Source organism: Pituophis catenifer, unplaced genomic scaffold, assembly GCF_029215685.1.
Source record: "Pituophis catenifer annectens isolate HBS135680 unplaced genomic scaffold, rPitCat1.0.hap2 SCAF_18, whole genome shotgun sequence".
Taxonomy (NCBI): Eukaryota; Metazoa; Chordata; class Lepidosauria; order Squamata; family Colubridae; genus Pituophis; species Pituophis catenifer.
In genome coordinates, this window is record NW_027256898.1 from 1,068,614 (window position 1) to 1,089,406 (window position 20,793).

Consider the following 20,793-nt stretch of genomic DNA (forward strand, 5'->3'; position numbering starts at 1 on the left):
CCCTCCTTTCCCACCGAGGCCAAAACTCAGGCCGTATCTCAAGGCTAAAAGGCAAGGGCTTGTTCCGAAAAACCAACACAGAGCCCAGAAGTGATGGATGGCCTGGAGTTGTGTTGCCACAAGTTGTGAGCTGCTGGATGCTCAGGGTCTGGCTGGAGGGAGAGTGATGGCTTGATCGACGTGGCTGGCTGGGGAATTTTGGGAGATGAAGTCCACGCCTCTTTAAAACTCTGCCTTAATTCTCAAAGGACAGGAGGAGGAGGAAGAGGAAGGAGGAGGAGGAAGAGGAAGAGGAGGAGAAGGAAGAGGAGGAGGAAGATGATGAGGAAGAAAAGGAGGAGGAAGAGAAGGAGCATGAGAAGGAAGAGGATGAGAAGAAAGAGGAAGAAGAGGAAGCGGATGAGGAAGAGAAGAAAGAGGAAGAAGAGGAAGAGGAGGAGGAAGAGAAGGAAGAGGAAGAAGAGGAAGAGGAGGAGGAGGAAAAGAAGAAAAGGAAGAGGAGGAGGTGCATGAGAAGGAAGAGGAAGAGAGGGAGGAGGATAAGGGAGAAGAGGACGAGGAGAGGAAGAGGAAGAGGAGGAGAAAAGAAGAAAAGGAAGAGGAGGAAGAAAAGGAAGAAGAAGAAGAGGAGGAAGAGGAGGAAAAGAGGAAAAGGAAGAGGAGGAGGTGCATGAGAAGGAAGAGGAAGAGGAGAGGAAGAAGAAGAGGAAGAGGAGGAGAAAAGAGGAAGAGGAGGAGGAGGAAAAGAAGAAAAGGAAGAAGAGGAGGAAGAAAAGGAGGGGGAAGAGGGAGAAGAGGAAGAGAAGGAAGAGGAGGAGGAGGTGGAGGAGCCTGCTCCTTTAATCAGGAATGCAAAAGGAAATATTTAAAATTGGAATCAGTTCTAAATCATATTAAACCTCTTTTGGGTTATATATTTTTTTCTCCCCTCCTTCAAAAAAAGAAGGATTTTTTTTCTGGTAATCTGCATGTTTAATTAAATTTAATCAAGTCACCAGTCAATTGAAAAAAAAAAAGGTGATGCAATCATTCAACTGGCAGCAAATCCAATCACCTCTGCTTGCCTGCTACAATTAAAAAGACGGATAAGTCCTCCATTCTCCTCGGGTTCAAAAGAAAAAAAAACAACCCAGAATTTTAGCCTGTTTAAACCATCCAAGGTGAGAAGAGGTTTTAGGCCTCGGTTGAAACTCGCTGCCTTTTTCACCAATAATTTGGGATGTGAGGCCGCTGGTGGTCTCTGAGCTTGGATTTTTTCTTTGCAGACATTTTGTTATCCAGCTATACAAAAAGGGAGCAAACCCTACTTCCTTCTAGCACTGATCATGTTCCCTAGTTGGGTCATGAAACGTCTACAAGAAAACAACCCAGCTCAGAGAACACCAAGGACCCCCGCAGTCCTCCTCCTCTTCCTCCTCTCTCCTTCTTCTCCTCCCTCTTCTCCTTCTCCCTTTTCTCCTCCTCCTCCTCCTCTTCCTCCCCTTCATTTCTTTCCCTTCCTTCTTCCTCTTCCTGTGCTCCTCCTCTTTTCTTCTTCCTCCCCTTCATTTCTTCTCCTTCCTTCTTCCTCTCCCCCCCCACTCTTTCTCTCTGCAAACCCCACTCTCTTTTAGCACTGATGATGTTACTAAGTTGGGTCATGAAACGTCTACAAGAAAACAATCCTGCTCAGAGAACACCAAGGACCCCCACAATCCTCCTCCTCCTCCTCTTCTTCCTCCTCCTTAATTACATAATTCACACCATCCGCAGGACGAGGGCAACTCGGCACCTGAGATGCCATCCTGGCTTGTAACAGATGCTTCTGCCGTCCGCCGAGCGGCTTCTGTAAAAATTATTATTTTCAGCTTCTTGTCAGATTTATGCCGAAGCTCTAGAGGTGGACGTTTGCTTTGGAGCCTGAAATGTGTTTTGCATATCGGCTCAGCCCGAAAAGAACATCTTAAATACACCCTGACTTTGACAGAAGAGACTATTCCCAACAGCTGGCAAGGGGTTACTCGCAGAATTCTCAATTTCTAAGCATGGACCCTCGCTTCTGCTCCAACCCCTGGTTAACATCACTATTAATTTAACCGTGTACCAGAATAGGAGGGGACCTTGGAGGTCTTCTAATCCAACCCCTTGCTCAAGCAGAAGACAGTTTTGGACAAATGGCTGTCCGTTCTCGTCGTAAAAACCTCGTTCTCGCAGGACAAGAAGCAATGGGTGGAAACTAACCAAGGAGAGAAGCAGCCTAGAATGAAGGAGTAATTTCCTGACAGTGAGAACAATTAATCAGTGGAACAACTTGCCTCCAGAAGTTGACTTTGACCCATTGACCTTGGCCCATTCACCTTGGAAGTTCTTCCTTTCCCCAGCCAACTTTTAGCCAGACTGAGTCATTCCCAGATCCATTCTTTTCTGCAGGCAACTCCGAAGGGCGGAACAATAAAAGATTGATTTTAGAAAACTGGGCCTCCTCACAGATGGAATTTGCTTGACCTTACTCCTTAGCTCTAGAAAACTTGGAGTTTCCATTACTGTCTCAATATTTACTGCGTAGCCCGAGTTCCCGATTAAATTATACGCCTGACATTTACCAAATTTTTATGTGACAATTTAGAAGAAAACTGGATGCACTAAACAGGCTTATTAATATTGCAGTAATGCGATTAGGTGAATATCATAGTCTCGGCGCTCAAAAGGGCTCGTAATTTATGGCGGGGGCTAGTTCGGGGGCCGAATGACCAACGGCGTGCCCGCTATTTTGGAGAAAGAGGTGAATTTCAACAAAGGAACAATGACCTTTTAAAAAAAGAAAATCAAGGTGGGAGCATTAAGGCTGCCTCGACATCCTCTTGGTTGAGTTAATTTTGCTTTATTGTAAAACGACGTTAAAGCAAATCTTGCAAGTCTGAAAGTACAATTCTCCCACGATCTCCTTTACAGCCTGAGAAACTAGGGAGGGTCCCTTATGAGTCTCTTTCTCCATCCATTATGCAGCTGCGGGCTCAGCTGACTGTTATCTGACTATTCCCTTGGTTGTGTCTTTTTCCCTGGTGTCCCAAGGTCTTTCCCACTTACTACAAGAACCTTGCAAATGTGAAAATACAATTCTCCCACTGTCTCCTTTACAGCCTGAGAAACTAGGGAGGGTCCTTTCTGAGTCTCTTTCTCCATCCATTATGCAGCTGTGGGATCAGCTGACTGTTATCTGATGATTCCCTTGGCTGGGTCTCTTTTTATCATCTCCCAAGATCCTTGTCACCTAGCCCGTCAAGAATCTTGCAAGTCTGAAAATACAATTTTCCCACGGTCTCTTTTACAGCCTGAGAAACTAGGGAGGGTCTCTTTCTCCACCCATTATGCAGCTGTGGGCTCAGCTAACTGACCATTGCCTTGGTTGTGTCTTTTTTCCTGCTCCCCCAAAGTCTTTCCCACTTACTACAAGAACCTTGCAAGTCTGAAAATACAATTCTCCCACTGTCTCCTTTACAACCTGAGAAACTAGGGAGGGTCCCTTCTGAGCTACTTTCTTTGCCTGCTATGAGTTACACTCTTATCTGCCTGTTCCCATGGCTGTGTCTCTTTTCCCTATTCTACCACATACTACAACAAGAACCTTGTAAGTCTGAAAATACAGTTCTCCCGCCGTCTCCTTTAGAGCCTGAGAAACTAGGGATGGTCCCTTCTGAACTACTTTCTTTGCCCGTTATGCAGTTGTGAGTTACGCTGTTTCTTTTCTGCCTATTCCACATGGCTGTGTCTCTTTCCCCCTATCTCCCACGTGCTACCACAAGAATCTCGCAAGCCTGAAAGTACAAATTTCCTCCATCTCAGCCGAAAAACTAGGGAGGGTTTCTTTCTTTGCTTATTAGGCCAGAGGTGGTATACAGCTAGTTCGGGTGAATTGGTAGTGAAAATCGCGGATGGGCCTTCCCACCTGCCCCGACTCTATGCCGTCCTATTTAGGCAATTTTTGAGGCTGGGCACATGCGTGGAAGGCACTCGCATGAGCAAAGCACATGTATGGACGTCTGGGTGATTGTGGGGAAGGTGCACGCACGTGAAGCGAGCGAGCGCACACGGGGTGAACCGGTGGTTACAAAATGTGAAACCCACTGCTGGCTATGTTGTCTCTTATCTGCTCGTTCCCTTGATAGCACCTCTTCCGTTCATCTACCAACGTCATTGCCACAAGGTTGTAAGTCGAGAACTACTTTAAAATGAGAACGATCTTCTTTTTCTTTTTGCTCTGAGAAATATTTTATTTAAGGCTGAATTCCCTGGGTTTTTTTTTTTTCGTGTCTTCTTCAAACTTGCCAAAATCGAGAGGCCCGTGAAGTCTGATCCCTAAGTGTGAAAAAGGGCACCCTTTTTTTTAGCGCCGTTGTAACTTCAAACGGTCACTAAACGAACTTTTGTTAAGCGGAGGACTCCTTTTATGGGAGAACTGAGTAAGAATGAATTTTAGGGCTCTTTTAAGAGGTCTGGGCTTCACTAGCTCAGAGCAATCTCTTTCTCGTTTATTCCTCCGTGGAGTAAGCCCTCCCTGCATAGCAGCCGTGGGGTTACGACGTCGGCTCGGGACAATGGACATGGCTCCTGAACCTTTTCCATTAAGTGTGCCCTTTTGCACTCCGATGGAATTATCTCCTGACCCAAGAAACTCGAAGAGAAGTGCAAAAAATAGTCGGGGGAACATCGCCTTTCCACCCTGGGTGTTATTTATGGATGTGTTTGCTCGGGGATCGGATTTAACGGGCCTCTCAATTTTGGCAAAGAGGACGTGCAGTTTGAAGAAGAACACAGAAAAAACAGGGAATTCAGCCTAAAATAAAATATTTCTCGGAGCAAAAAAAAAAAAAAAAAAAAAAAAACCAAACAACACAAGTCATTTTAAAGGTAGTTCTCGACTTACAACTGTTTCGTTTAGTAACCGTTCAGAGTTACAACAGCACTGGGGAAAAAAAAAGAAGACTTGGGACCATTTTTTTCCCACACTTATGACCGTCGCTAACTGATTCGTATTTATGACGGTCGCCGTGTCCCCTTTTGGTCCCGCGATTCCCCTTTTTGAAGCTTTCTGACAACCAAAGTCAACTTGGGAAGCCCGATTCGCTTAACAACCGGGTGACGAACTCAACAACCGCAGTGATTCACTTAACAGCGGAGGCAAGAGAGGTCGTAAAATGGGACAAAGCTCACTAAACAACGGTCTTGCTCAGACGTGGAAATTTTGGTCTCCATTGTGGTCGTATATTGAGGACAAACGACACAGAATAACAGTGTTGGAAGGGACCTCGGAGGTCATCCAGCCCAACCCCCTGCTCAAGCAGAAGGGGGTTGGGCCCTTTATCATTCCAGACTGAGGAATTCTGGGAGTTTGAAGTTCACAAGGCTTGACGCTGCCAAGTTTGGAGACCCCTGGAGTAGAATGTAGAATCCTAGGACTGGAAGGGACCTCAGAGGTCATCTAGCCCAACCCCCCCTCCCGAATGACCCTCTGTCGGAACAGCTGCAACATCTGAACTTTTTTTCCCTGTCAAAGATTCGAAACGTGCCCTCGCCGCATTCGCACAATCCCCCGCTGATCCCGGGTTCGAGGACGCCCCTTGTCGGATGTCGGAAAGAGCCGGCGTTTTCCCAACGCTGATGCCGTTTGACAGCCCGGGTGATGAATGGAAGACGGGAGATAGGCCTCTTAAATTTCATACCTGCCCAGCGCAGGAAAAACCGCATCGCCTCCGAAATCCGTCTTTCCCCGAGGCCTCAAATCGGCCAGCCGGAGAGACAAGGGAGCCGTTTTCAAAGGCCACCGAGCCGTAAAAAGAGAAAGAATCCAACATAATCGCGTTTAAGGAGGTCTCCACGGGGAAGCGCTATTATTTGATAACGGATAAATCAGGAAATATTGCCTATCGGAGAGATTTGTTGGTTGAGAACTGACCAGTCACAGATCTGAACCTGGCTGGCTGGTTTTTATTTTGGAGAATGATTTGGAGAGGTTCGGAAGCTTGATTTGGGGGAGAGAACAGAATAACAGAGCTGGGAGGTCATCTAGTCCTAGGGGAGAAAGGAAAGAGAGGGATAGAAGAAAGGGGAAAGGAGAGGAAGAAAAGAAGGGGAAATAAGAGTAGGAGAGAGGGTTAGAAAGGGAGGAAGAGGAGTGGGGGAAAGGAAGAAGAAGGAGAGAAGGGGAAGGAGAGGAGGAAAGAAGAAAGTAGAAAAGGATAGAAGAAGGGAGGGAAGGGAAAGAGGAGAAGGAGAGGAAGTGTTGTTGGGAAATAAGAATAGAATAGAATAGAATAGAATAGAATAGAATAGAATAGAATAGAATAGAATAGAATAGAATAGAATAAGAAATAATGGAGCGGAACAATATAATAGAATTAGAAAGAATGGAATGGAATGGAATGGAATGGAATGGAATAGAATAGAATAGAATAGAATAGAATAGAATAGAATAGAATAGAATAGAATAGAATAGAATAGAATAGAAAGAATTAGAATAGAATAGAAATAGAAATGAAAAGAAATAGAGTAGAGTGGAGTAGAGTAGAGTAGAGTAGAGTAGAGTAGAGTAGAGTAGAGTAGAACAGAACAGAACAGAACAGAGTAGATGGAGTGGAGTGGAGTGGAGTGGAGTGGAGTACAGTAGAGTAGAGTAGAGTAGAGTAGAGTAGAGTAGAACAGAACAGAACAGAACAGAGTAGATGGAGTGGAGTGGAGTGGAGTGGAGTACAGTAGAGTAGAGTAGAATAGGGTAGGGTAGGGTAGGGTAGGGTAGGGTAGGATAGGATAGAATAGAACAGAACAGAACAGAACAGAACAGAACAGAACAGAACAGAACAGAACAGAACAGAACAGAATAGAATAGACTTTTTTATTGGCCAAGTGTGATTGGACACCCAAGGAATTTGCCTTTGGTGCCTACGCTCTCAGTGTACATAAAGAAAAAATAAAATATATTCCTCAAGAAACATAAGATGCAACACTTAGCGATAGTCATAGGTTACTAATAAGCAATCAGATCAAAGTACTAGGAAACAAAACAACGTAAATTGTAAAGACCGAAGCTACATGGTGATAGCTATAAGTGGGAAGAGATAGGTACTCGGAAGGTTGAGGAGAAGAAGAAGAGTGATACAGTCTGAGGACATAATTGGACAGTGTTGTGGGAAAAGGACGGGAAAAGAGAGAAAGCGGGGAGCGGGGTGGGGGATCCTGGGCTCCCCCTCCCCCAAATCTTCCTTTGCTTCTCTTCCACATCTTGCGAAGGATTTACGGGTTCGAAGGCTGCCAACTCCAGCTTTTCGTTCCCAAGTTGTTTATGGCTGCAACCGCTGCTAATGTTGTTGTATTTCTTTCGGTTCTTGGTGCTCCACAGCCAAATTACTGTGACTAATGTACTTCTATAAATTTTTGTAACCATCTTCATGGCTGCTGTTGGAGGATGAAGTATCAACGCTTCGGAGCGAATTTAAGGGGGGGGGGTTATGGAGAACCGGGGAAAGGTTGGGCACCCCGCTCCCTTCCTCTTTCCAAAATATCGCACAAATATTGTCAGGTTTTTCCTTGATATCAATTTCCCGGTAAGGGTAAAGCCATCAGGTGGAGGGGGGGAGAGAAGGAGGGCGGGGGGTTCATATCACCCAGTTTCAAATGAATAGTGACAGCTGCTTTATTGGACAAATGGTGGTGCCACATTTTCTCTCATCCGGCGGTGCCAAAAAGTGCATTTTCCGAAAGGAAAAGACGTCGAGTCGCATTTAAGGAGCCGAGGAAGTCGGCATGGAAGGCAGTCAGGGGGGAAAAAAAGGGGGGGATGAAAAATCGAGAGTTTATCCCGCATCGACGAAGGGATAGTATCACAATCATTCGACGTGTCAGTACCGCTTTATAAGGCCTTGGCAAGGCTACGCTTGGAAGGTTGCATCCCATTTTGGTCGCCGCGATATATAAAAAAAAAGATATTGAGACTCTAGAAAGAGTGCAGAGAAGAGCAACAAAGAGGATGAAGGGACTGGAGGATAAAACATAGAAAGAACGATTGCAGGAAATGGGGATGGCTAGTTTCGTGAAGAGAAGGACAAGGGGTGATATCATAGCATCTTCTAATATTTGAGAGGCGGTCCCTGAGAAGAGGGGCTCAGCCTCCAAAGCATCCGAAGGCAGGAGAAGAAGCAATGGATGGAAATTAATCAAGGAGAGAAGTAGCCTAGAATTAAGGAGAAATTCCCTGACATTGAGAACAATTAACCAGTGGAACAGCTTGCCACTAGAAGTGTGAGTGATCCATCACTGGAGGTTTTCAAGAAGAGACTGGACAGCCATTTGTCTGGTTGACATCTCCTGCTTCAGCTGAGGGTTGGACTAGAAGACCTCCAAGCTCCCTTCCAGGTCTATGATTCTGAGATAGATAAGATACATGACAGATGGAGGTAGGGATGGATGGATGGATGGATAGAGGTAGGGAAGGATGGATGGATGGAGGTAGGGATGGATGGATGGATGGAGGTGGGGTAGGATGGATGGATGGATGGAGGTAGGGAAGGATGAATGGATGGAGGTAGGGAAGGATGAATGGATGGAGGTGGGGAAGGATGGATGGATGGATGGAGGTAGGGAAGGATGGATGGATGGAGGTAGGTAGGGAAGGATGGATGGATGGAGGTGGGGAAGGATGGATGGATGGAGGTGGGGAAGGATGGATGGATGGATGGAGGTAGGGAAGGATGGATGGATGGAGGTGGGGAAGGATGGATGGGTGGATGGAGGTAGGGAAGGATGGATGGATGGAGGTAGGGAAAGATGGATGGATGGAAGTAGGGAAGGATGGATGGATGGAGGTAGGGAAGGATGAATGGATGGAGGTAGGGAAAGATGGATGGATGGAGGTAGGGAAGGATGGATGGATGGAGGTAGGGAAGGATGAATGGATGGAGGTAGGGAAGGATGGATGGATGGAGGTAGGGAAAGATGGATGGATGGAGGTAGGGAAGGATGAATGGATGGAGGTAGGGAAGGATGGATGGATGGAGGTAGGGAAAGATGGATGGATGGATGGAGGTAGGGAAAGATGGATGGATGGATGGAGGTGGGGAAGGATGGATGGATGGAGGTGGGGATGGATGGAGGTAGGGAAGGATGGATGGATGGAGGTAGGGAAGGATGGATGGATGGTGGTAGGGAAGGATGGATGGTTGGATGGAGATAAGGAAGGATGGATGGATGGACGGATGGACGGATGGAACAATTTGCCTTCAGAAGTTGTGGGTGCTCCATCACTGGAGCTTTTCAAGAAGACACTGGACAGCCATTTGTCTGGAATGGTTGAGGGTCTCCTTGAGCTGAGGGTTGGGCTAGAAGACCTCCAAGGTCCCTTAGCCAGTTTTCAGGCCTAAGACGGGACTAGAACTCCCAGGCTCCCTGGTTCTAGCCTTCATCAGTAGACCAAACCTAAATCCCCTCTATTATTAGCCTCCTCTCTCTCTCCCTCTCTCTCTCTCTCCCTCTCTCTCTCTCTCTCTCTCTCTCTCTCTCTCTCTCTCTCTCTCTCCAAGTGAAAAACAGAATATTCCGGATCGTAAAAGGGGAGGGAGAGTTTAGGGGGAGAAAAAGGGGGCTGGCCCTTTCCCTCAATTCACTGAAATGGGTTGCATCGTGCAAATTTAAAATTTTGGCAAGCCAATTAGAAAATGCGTTAGGTCTTCCTAATTGGCTGAAGGAATGTGTGAGCCAATGGGGCAGTTCCATGGAGTTAGGTCAGTTTTACTCTAAACCAGGGGTCTTCAAACTTGGCTACTGGCTGAGGGATTCTGGGAGTTGAAGTCCACCAGTCTTAAAAGTGGCCAGGATGGGAGATGCCATGTTCTAAACCAGGGGTCTCCAACCTGGGCAACTTTAAGACTGGTGGACTTCAACACCCAGAATTCCTCAACCAGCTTTGATTTGCTGGCTGAGGAACTCTGGGAGTGGAAGTCCACAAGCCAAGGTTGGAGATGCCATGTTCTAAACCACTGAGAAGCTTCCATAGTTGGTTGCAGAGAGGTCTCTATAGAGCAGAGGTGGGATCTGGGCTGATCTTGCATTATCTGGAAATGTTGTGCAGCTGTGGCTCCTGACTGAGCCTTTCTGTGACCAACAGGAAGTCTTCTGCTCTTTGCCTGTTCTCAGAAGTCTTGGGAAAAAGAAACAGGTGGTCTGAAGTCTCGGGAGACAAAGGGAGCATGTCTGTATGGAAGCCATTTTATGCCTTGGCTTCAACCAAGTCTTTCATCCATTAGACACAAAGTTTTCTGAGTGAAGTTCTGCAAGATGGGCCATTAAAACCAGGAGATAAAAGCTTTGCAATATCCATTGTCCTGCCACCCCTTTGCAGAGGAGGCCAGAATCTCTCATCTCCTGCAGGTTGGTGGGTCAACTTCCATGATGGGTTGTTGGGGTTTTCGTAGCATTTGGGGCGATAGTCTTCGTGGCTAAGAAGAAATTGGACGGCTCTTTTTGTCTAACATGGTCTAAGGTCTGCTTGAGAAGGGGGTAGGACTAGAAGACCTCCAAGGTCCCTTCCAGCTCTTATTCTGATTGGTAGATTGAGATGGCCTGCTTGAGCAGGGGGTTGGACCAGAAGGCCTCCAAAAGTCCTTTCCAACTCCGTCATTCTGTTAATCCTTACCTTGCAGCCCCCTAATAACCTTGTCCTCCTCTTTTGTCTCGCAGGCCCCAAAATGGCTCTATGATCCTCTACAACAGGAAGAAGGTGAAATACCGCAAAGATGGATATTGCTGGAAGAAACGGAAAGACGGGAAGACTACAAGGGAAGACCACATGAAGCTGAAAGTTCAAGGCGTGGAGGTAGGTGGCTTGGCTGAAAACATCTCCAGAACTTTTCATGCTTGACTTCTTTGATCCTGTGGCATGGGGGAAGGTCTCCAATCTCTGTGCCTCTCCCTGGTTTTCCTGACTGTCTTCTCCAGGTCCCCCCTGATCCTTTGAGGAGAAGGATCTCCTCTTTGTGACTTCCCTTGGTTCTCCTGACCGTCTTCTTGTGATGTTGCTTTGTATGGTGGGAAGGAAAGGCCTATATATCCGTGTGAGATTGGGAGAAAATTCTCTGGTTTTATTTATTTGCTTATGTCGTTGGTGAAGCTATAACAGGATCCAAAATATGGAAATGGCTCTTTTTTTGTTGTTGTTGTTGTTGTCTATCAATAGATCTCTTAGCTCGGTGTTTTCTCAATTCCGCTTCTGGTGGATTTCTCCCTGTGCGTTATGCAACTTTTAGCTTTCGTGGCAAATCATTTTAAAACCGTTTGCTTAGCAGATAGGAAAGAAAGAAAGAAAAAATCGGAACGATGGAGGGTCTTTTATTAAGAAACTATTGTCATTGCAAATGATATTTCCAGGCCGGGAAAAAGTCACAAACCAACCAGGTATTTTTCTGTGGGATTTAAGTAACAGAGTTATGTCTGAGCGCTTAAAAAAAAACCCCAAACGATTTTGGCCTGCGGGATGCAATGTATTGCAAAAATATATATATATATTTTATTTTCTGCGTACGATTCCTCCTTAGCTAGAGACGCTCTCTCTCTCTCTCGGTTTTGATTGATCTCGTCTCTCTCTTTTTCGGCTGCACGGTTTTGACAATGGAAAAAAAAAATAATGAAAAGCCACCTTAAACACACACAGACACACACAAAAAGGAAGCCTAAAACGTCCCTCCATATAGGTCTGCAGGAGTTGTTGTCGTCGTTTCTTCTGTAAGCGATGTGTTGTGTTGATAAAATATGTCACACCAAGACGGAAAATCCTTGTTAAAAGAACGAGAATGGGGTGCCGGACATTGGAGTTGATAGGATTAATGTTTCGTGGTCTTTAGAGACATCTGCACAAACGCTGAGCATTTTGGAAAAGGTTGTGCAAAGGATGCCCAGGTTAATTGACAATAGGGATCCCTGCTTTTTTTTTTTTTTGCTATGGGGAACGATGCAACCACACAACCTACCTTCCTGGAAAGACCGTGAGAAATAAGGTGGCTGCTGAATTGGCAAGGGTTGGAGAGAGCGCTCGGTCTAATTTCTCTGCTTCCTGGTGGATCTGGACCTCTGGGCCTCACTTGTCCTCCTTATATCCTGGTTAAAGGTGCCCCATCGGACCCAGCCGTGTTCTCCTGGCCTTTGAAGGCCTCGCTTGGACCTCTCTGGGTTCTCCTAACCCAGGAGAAACAGCGGAAGTGTCTGGCACTTCACGTTTTCTGCAGAGAAGGGGGTCAAAAGAGTTGTGAATGCTACAACCCTGGAGGTTTTAGAGAAGAGAGTGGACGACCATTTGTCTGAAATGGACTGGGGTCTCCTCCTTGAGCAGGGGGTTGGTCTAGAAGATCTCCAAGGTCCCTCCCAACTCTGTGATCCTATTCTAGTCTTAAACACGGAAAAACAGGACACGTGTGAAGTCTGGGTCAGCATCTGTGGCATGAAATACCTGCAAATCCCTCCGCCCCCCCCGCACAGTTATTTAGAACATTTGCAGCTTTCTTAAGAGGAGGGGTTTATTTCCCCCCCACACCCCCCCCCCCAGTCAAAATGACAGAGAAGAAAAAAAAAATCTGCTCCTGCCTTCTTCTCCAACCATTTAGCCATTCACCTGGTTTACGCACACGGTGTGGTGTTAACGGGTCACAGCCGTGCGGGCCTGCGTGCTTTTGAATGTGGGGGGGGGGCGAGGCGGGAGGGGGGGGAAACCGTGAGGTGCAATTAAGCTAATTAATAGCGCATGCAACGGTACAAGGCTCCCTGCGCAGGCCATGTCTGGTACATGATTGGGAACACGGAGTGCAATTGCGGCTATTAGACGTTGCCTCCGTGTGTGTGTGTCTCTCTCTCTCTCTGTTATTACAGAAAAGTGATGCACCAACTTTAGAAAGAACCAAGTGCGAATTATGCTCCAGAAGAAGGTTTTGTCGGAGCCGAGTTGGTGGCGACGCCACCTGAGCACGACAATTCCCCCCTGGAGGTGTCCATGCTGCAGAGATCAGGCCAGCAAGAAAACACAATTTTGCGTGATGCTGGCAGAGCTCTGTGAGAGGTAGCTGAGGACTCGGAGAACATCTCTCGGCCTTTGAAGGGGCACATTGCGGAAAGAAGTGGTGTGTGTTTTTTGGTGGGGGAGAGGAAAGCGTCCTTAGACCTACCGGAATATTGTTTTTAACACCTGTTGGTGGGAAACGCATGCCTGGCTCTCACGCTAAGTGAATCGATGTCTCGGTGAATCCAATAAAATGCAGTTCAGCGGCAGGAAATTTAATTTTCAACGGAATTTAAATTTTAAAATTTTCCCAATTCGCACGAATTGGGAAGCGAAATCCTGCATCCGCTCTCCTCTCTCTTATTCCAGAACTGTGATGGTATGTGAGGATGAACTTGGGAGATAGGAGGAAGAGAAACAGATTAGACATCGGTCAGATAAGAGGCAGCTGAGAAGGAAAAACGGGTGTGGGAAGCAAGCATCTAAGAAGGAACCCTCCCCAGTTTTTTTGGCTGTAAAGAAGAGGGGGCAGAAATGTTGTAATGGTCTGTGGGAAAGGCCTTGAGAGACAGGAGGAAGAGACACAGACTAGGCAATAATCAGATAAGAGGCAGCTGAGCCCTCAGAAGGAAAAGGGGCGTGTGAAGCATCTCAGAAGGGACCCTCCCCAGTTTCTTGGCCTGTAAAGAGCAGGGGGCAGAAATATTGTCATGGTCCATGGGAAGGACCTCAGGAGACAGGCGGAAGAGACACAGACTAGACAATAATCAGATCAGAGGCAGCTGAGCCCCCGAGAGAAAAAGGAGTGGGAATCAGAAGGGACCCTCCCTAGTTTCCTTGGCTGCAAAAGTGGAGGGGGGAGGTGATGGACTTCAAGATTTGCAAAGTTCTGCTCTTTTAATGATCAGTGGGAATGGCCTTGGGAGACAGGAGGAAGAGATGTAGACTAGACAAATAATCAGATAAAAGGCAGCTGAACCCTCAGAAGCAAAAAGGAGCATGGAAAGCATCTCGGAAGGGACCCTCCCTAGTTTCTGTGGCTGTAAAGAGGAGGGGGGCAGAAATATTGCAATGGTCTGTGGGAAAGACCTTGAGAGATAGGAGGAAGAGATGCAGACTATACATCCGTCAGATAAGAGGCAGCCAAGCCCTCAGAAGGAAAAAGGGGCATGGGAAGCATCTCAGAAGGGACCCTCCCTAGTTTCTTGGACTACAAAGGTGAGGGGGCAGAAATACTATAGTGGGAAGACCTTGGGAGACAGGAGGAAGAGACGCAGACTAGATAATAGTGAAATAACAGGCAGCTAAGCCTCCAGAAGGAAAAGGGGCGCGAGAAGCATGTCAGAAGGGACCCTCCCTAGTTTCATAGGCTGTAAAGGGGAGGCCGTAGTGGGAGATGAAGGTTTGTGTAACCTTACAGTAACAATAAAGCTAGTTCTCCTGGCTATGGACTACCTTTGCAAGACAGGCAGGCACCAGGGCACCAAATAATGGGCTTAAATTATAGAAAAGCAGGTTCCACGGGAGGTTAGGGGAAAAAGAAAAATGGGGAAAAAAATGAAACCCAGGAGCCAGGTTCGAGATCGCATGCGCGAAAGGCATGTTGCGAGGGGAACCGGTAATAAAAATATTGGAAACCCACCGCTGGTTCAATCCAAGGCCGAACGATCGTTTCAAGCAGTTTAATTAGGATTCCTGTTAATCGGGGCGGACTCAAAGCTTTTGCAGTTCCAGGATTTGGAAATTAATATATATATATTATTTTATATATATATATAAAATAAAATTAGGGATGCCTGAGCCGTGAGAATTTGCCCGGCCCGACTGTATTTATTATTATTATTATTATTATTTTTATATCTCTTGGTGGAAGTCATCCCAGACTTCCCCCAAATCCATCATCCCCCTCCTTAAACTTCTAATTAGTAAGCATCCCTGGTGATGTGCTCATAATCAATTTGCCATAATTAAAAAAAAAAAAAATTCAACTAATAAATAGAGGTAGAGAGCCGGCCTAAATTTACAGCTGGTTGGTTTAGTTAATAGGTCTGCTTTTCTGTTTTTTTTTTTGTGTTTTTTTTTTTTCCAGGAGAGTAAAAAATGTCTATAAATAAACAGGAATGATGTCCTTGAATGGGGAGTGGGCTCCCCTTGTTGTTCAGGGCTGGGGGATGCGGAAGAAATATCCATCTCTTCTTCTTTTCTTTCTTTCAAAGAACTTGAAACTTTCAAGAAGAGACCGGACGGCTATTCTGTACAGTGTCCTGCTTGGGCGGAGGAGGGTTGGACTAAATGACCTTCAAGGTCCCTTCCAACTCTCTTAATCCGAATCTGTTTCTTGTTTTTTCTTGCGGGACAAAAGGAAAAAGTAACCGAAGAAAACATGATTCGTTTTAAAAAAAAAATAATTTGTCGACGGACAGAGTGGCGGGGTAGAAAATTCAACCGCGGCTCCCGTCCTCAACCTATGACCACGATGGAGCCCGACGCTTCTGTGGTTAAGTGAGACATTTGTTAAGTGAGTTTTGCGTTTACTTTGTCCCTTCCAACTCTTGTTATTCTCTATTCTGTATTCTTCCTAACAGAGAGAACAATTAACCAGTGGAACTCCTTGCCTCCAGAAGTTGTGAATGCTCCAACACCGGAGGTTTTAAAGAAGAGATTGGACAACCATTTGTCTGGATTGGTATAGGGTCTCCTGTCTGAGCAGGGGGTTGGACTAGAAGACCTCCAAGGTCCCTCTGTTCTTCTATTATTCGGGGATTCTGAACGATAAAAAATCCTAACTCCAGGCTTGTTCTCTGAGACAAGATGGCTCTCTTTCTTTATGACCTGCAAAACAGATGGAGCTACTTGACACTTAGTAAGAGAGACAGTAAATCCACCGAGAAGGGGGAAGAAGAGTTGGTCCATTTTGAATTGCTCTGGAAACAGGTTGCAAGCGAGCTCGACAGAAAAAAATGGAAAAGAGAGATGGAACAAGAGATGGAAAAGGGATCCTGACTTTTGCGAGCAGATTTTTTCTTAAAAAAAACCCCCCAAAACAGTGGAAGAAAAAAGAAAGAACCTTTTGGGTTGATTAAAAGCCTAGCGATAGCCGTGTTTAAAAAAAAAAAAATAGCAGAGTTGGAAGGGACCTCAGAGGTCATCTAGTCCAACCCCCCGCTCAAGCAGGAGACCTCATACCATTCTGGGTATCCAGCTGTCTTCTTCGTGATGGAGCTCCTACAATCTCTGGAGGCAAGCCGCTCCGTTCATTAAGTGATTTGGGATTATAGAATAACAAGAGTTGGGAGGGACCTTGGAGGTCTTCTAGTCCAGCCCTCAGCTTAAGAAGGAGACCCCAGACCATAATCAATCAATCAATCTATCAATCAATCAATCAATCAATCAGAATAGATCTGGAAGAGACCTTGTAGGTCTTCTACTCCAACCCTATGCTCAAGTAGCAGACCCTAGACCATTTCAATCAATCAATCAATCAATCAATCAATCAATCAAATCAAATCAATCAGAATAGATCTGGAAGGGACCTCGGAGGTCATCTAGTCCAACCCCCTGCTCAAGCAGGAGAACCTATACAATCTCAGACCAGTGACTGGTCCAGTCTCTTCTTAAACACCTCCACCGATGAAGCAGCCACAACTTCTGGCAGCAAGCCATTCGTCGATCTGGGATTGCAGAATAACAGAATGACCTTCGAGGTCATCTAGTCCAACCCCGCTCCCCCCTCAAGCCAGAGACCCAGTGAATGAATGAATAAACCTCAAAGGGGGTGGTGGTGTTGAAGGAGTGTAATTGGATAGATAAAAAACGGGAGGGAGGGGGCAACGGGAATTTGGGGCCCAATTTGAGAGTGAGTTCGAAGACCCGCCCTGTCTCTAAGATCATCAAAATTGATTTACTGCTTCTAAGGCAGAATAAAAAACCGGAGGAAGCCTTGCATTACGAAATATCATTGTTTCTGCAGCGATAAGCAGGAGAAAACGGAGAAAAAAAATTTTCCCCATCGCTTTGGGGATGCATTTTGCTGCAGTAACGATTCTGCAACCCTCCCTGTCTTTCCTTTCAAACAATATATATATATATATATATATATATATATATATATATATATATATATATATATATATATATATATATATATATATATATATATATATATATATATATATTTGGTGTCTTCTGCATGTCACCCGAAGGATCAGGCAGCGGAGAGGAAACATCTGCTGGGGGAAAAAAAATAATAATAATATTTTTTTTTAAGCTTCTCCCCCCCCAAAAAAGTGTTTAGCTTGCATAATATTTCAGGAAGCGGCTTTAATTTATTTTTTGCGTAACCATCTCTCCTGGCATTTTTAATTCCCTTTAATGCCCGTCTCAAGATATTTAGAATACCTTTTCGAATATGTCCGGGAAAAAAAAAAGATGATGAAGATGTTGGTGACCTCGGATAGTTTACAGGGGGTCCTCGACTGACGACCGCAATGGAGGTTTCCCGTCGCTAAGAGAGATGCTTGTTAAGCGAGTTTTGCGACCTATCTTGTCACATGGTTGTTAAGTGAATCTGGCTTCCCCATTGACTAGCCAGAAGGGAACGCTGCAACCGTCATAAAAACGAGTCAGTGCCCAAGTTACCTTTTGAGAAGCAACGTCAACGGGCAAAGCCAGATTCACTTAACAACGGAGGCAAGAAAGGTTGTAAAACGGGACAAAATTCACCTAACAAACATTTCGCTTAGCGACAGGAAATCTTGGGCTCAGTTGTGGTCGTAAGACAGGGACAACCTGCCTTAACCTCCTGGGTTTTTTTTTCTTTTTTCTTTTCAGGATTTTCTTAAGGTGTCAAACAAGGTGATAATTACCTGTACCAATCTGTAAATAATTTTCCAACTCAGGCCCCTCTGTAGATTTTATGGCTAAGTTGGGCCTCGTAAATTTAAAGCGTTTCTCCGGCAGATCCATCTTTAAAGTTGCGGATCGGATATTAAATGGATTTCTTTTCTCCTTGGGAAGCACCCAGCATGGGGAAGGGGTTTTCACCTGGCTCCCCAATTCCTCAACCAATATTTTAAGGAAATTATTAACGGGACAAGAATAAGGCAGAAGGGTGTGTGTGTGTGTGTGTGTGTGGGGAATCCAGGCTGGTCTTTTTAACTTTCTCGAATAAATAAGGTGCTTTTCATTTTACATCTAACAAATGTTTCCGGTTGTATAAATAATACAACTCGTTATCTTTTCTTAGGAAAGCACTAGCAAAACTTTGGCTTGCTAAAAATACTGACAGTCTGTCCATAGTTTAGGTTATTTCTGACTCTTTCTATCTCTCTCTTTCTCTCTCTCTTTTTGTGTATTTCTCTCTCTCTCCATCTCTCTACCTCCATCTGTCTGTCTGTCTCCATCTGGCTTTAGTTCTCTCTCTCTCTCCATCTCTCTATCTCTGTCTGTCTGTCTGGCTGTCTCTCTTTTTGTCTCTATAGCTATCTATCTTTCTATGTCTATCAATCAACGTGTCTGTCTATCATCTGTCTCATTTATATCTCTCTATTTCTAGCTATCTCTAATCTCTTTATTTGTCTATCTCTCCATCTCGCTCTCTCTCGCTCTGCCTCTGTTTGTATCTATCTGTCTGTCTGTCATCTATGTAATCTATCTCTAATCTTATCTGTCTAATTCTCTATCTCTCCATCTCTCTGTCTGTCTCTTTCTCAGTCTCTGTGTCTGCCTCTTCGTCTGTCTATCTATCTATCTATCTATCTATCTATCTATCTATCTATCTATCTATCTATCTCTTTCTCTTTCTCCCATCCATCCATCCATGCATCTTTCTTTCCTTCTTTCTTTCTTTCTTTCTTTCTTTCTTTCTTTCTTTCTCTCTCTATTTATTATCTATCTATCTATCTATCTATCTATCTATCTATCTATCTATCTATCATCTAATCTGTCTCTCTTGCTTTATCAATCTCTCTCTTTCTCCCACCCTCCCTCTCTCTCTCCAACTACTTACCTATCTATCTCAGAGAAAAAGTTCTCCGCATAACAGTTGCCACTGAACCATTTCCTGGAGAAAAAAAATCCACATTTTTGGGTCCCTTAATGATGTATAGATGCATCTCTCTCTCTCTCCCTCTCTCTCTCTCTCTCTTTCTCTCTTTCTCTCTCTCTCTCATGGCATCCCCACTTTCTCATCCTCCCCCTTCCTTTGTTTATTTCTGCAGCTCTAATATGCCTGCCGCAAACCTATTAATGCCTTAATTTTTTGGGCTGCCAAGTTTCTCTTAGTGCTGATGTAACCTTTGCACCTTTTAATTGGGGAGGGGACGGCTTACAGGGGGAAAAAAACAGGCTTTCTTTGTCGTCGTTATTATTTCAGGGGAACGATATTTATAGGATACAAGTGTGTGTCGTTCGCATCCTTTCATCTAAATAATGTAGAGCTGGTGTTTCTTAAAGTCTGGCCCGGGGACCCCCGGGGGCTCCCACTCCCACCCCCCAATTCCTCCGGCGCCTGCGAAATCAAAATTATTTGCCAGCCCGCGTTGAAGAATAATACAATATTAAAATCCCATCAAACAATTGTGAGAAGCAGCAACAGCAGCGAATGCATCAATTTTAAATTTTAATACAGTAAATATTGATCAATATAACCTATGCAAACTAACGCTTTGTGTGTGTGTGTGTGATTTCCTTTTGTAATTTTTAAAAGTGGGAGCAAAAGAAACTTTAAGAAACCCCGATTCTATGGGAAAGAAAGAAGAGAGAGAGAGAAAAAATAAACTTTCTATCAATATTAAGTACAATTTTAGGGTATTATTGTGACCTTAAAATGATGCCTTCTTTCCTTTCCACTGTTATACAGATAATCCTTGATTTATAACCATTCCTTTAGTAACTGTCCAAAGTTACAACGGGGCCATAAAAAGTGACTTAGGACCGTGTTTCACACTTAACGACTGTTGCAGCCTCCCCCCCACCATGGTCACGTGATCAAAATTCAGACGCTGGGCCACTGACTTGTACTTATGACGGCCGCGGCGTCTCTTCCGACAAGCAAAGGGGAGGCCAGGTTCACTCAACGGCCTTAACAACTGCAGGGAAAGGTCCCTGAAATGGAGCCAAACTCACTTAACCACGGTCTCGCTTATCCACGGAAATTTGAAGGGGGGCGGGGTCCATTTGTGGTCGTAAACCGAGAACTACCTGAATTAGCCTGCTCGACTGTGGTTTTTTTTTTTTAAAAAAAAAACCTGGTCTACCTCGAAGGTCCGGCAAGCCACAAGCACGCTTGTGTTTGTGTGTGTGTGTGTGTGTGTGTTCCATTGGGGCCCTAATCCCTCCCTCCCCTCCTTCCAATGCCCCCCCCACTTCCCCACGCCGGACCCACGGAGGCCTCCCCCCTCCCCTTCCTTCTCATCCGGCAGGGCCGATCAACAAACATTGAATTATTAATCGTGGCGCAGATTAATTAGGAAGCGTTTAACGGTAAGGAACGCTACGGTGATGGATTTGCAAAGCCGAAAATTATTTTCATGAAAAGGGAGCAGGGGAAATACAATAGGGAGCCGGTGGGAGAGGGGTTTCAGGGACCCCCCCCCCCTTGTTTTTTGGGAGCCTGGCATGGCTGAGTTACGGCCCAGCCAGAGGGTTGCTCAGCCCCCCCCCCCTTGTTTTTTGCAGTCAAAAAATTAAATTTAATTTCCAAATTAAAACCCGGCGGTCCGTCTTTGCAAACTAGGGTGACCTTGACTTTGGGAGCCTCTTTCTTTGATCTCCTGGCCTCTCCT

The 20,793-nt window shown here is 45.3% G+C and overlaps 1 protein-coding gene across 1 annotated transcript in view; it reads left to right on the forward strand.

The window, feature by feature from the left end:
- Nucleotides 1-20,793, forward strand: part of CAMTA1 (calmodulin binding transcription activator 1) — a 293,220-nt gene that overhangs the window by 96,034 nt on the left and 176,393 nt on the right. Inside the window, exon 4 of the mRNA XM_070956332.1 lies at nt 10,705-10,840. Coding sequence (XP_070812433.1) covers nt 10,705-10,840 — 136 coding nt within the window. The remainder of the gene's footprint in view (nt 1-10,704; nt 10,841-20,793) is intronic.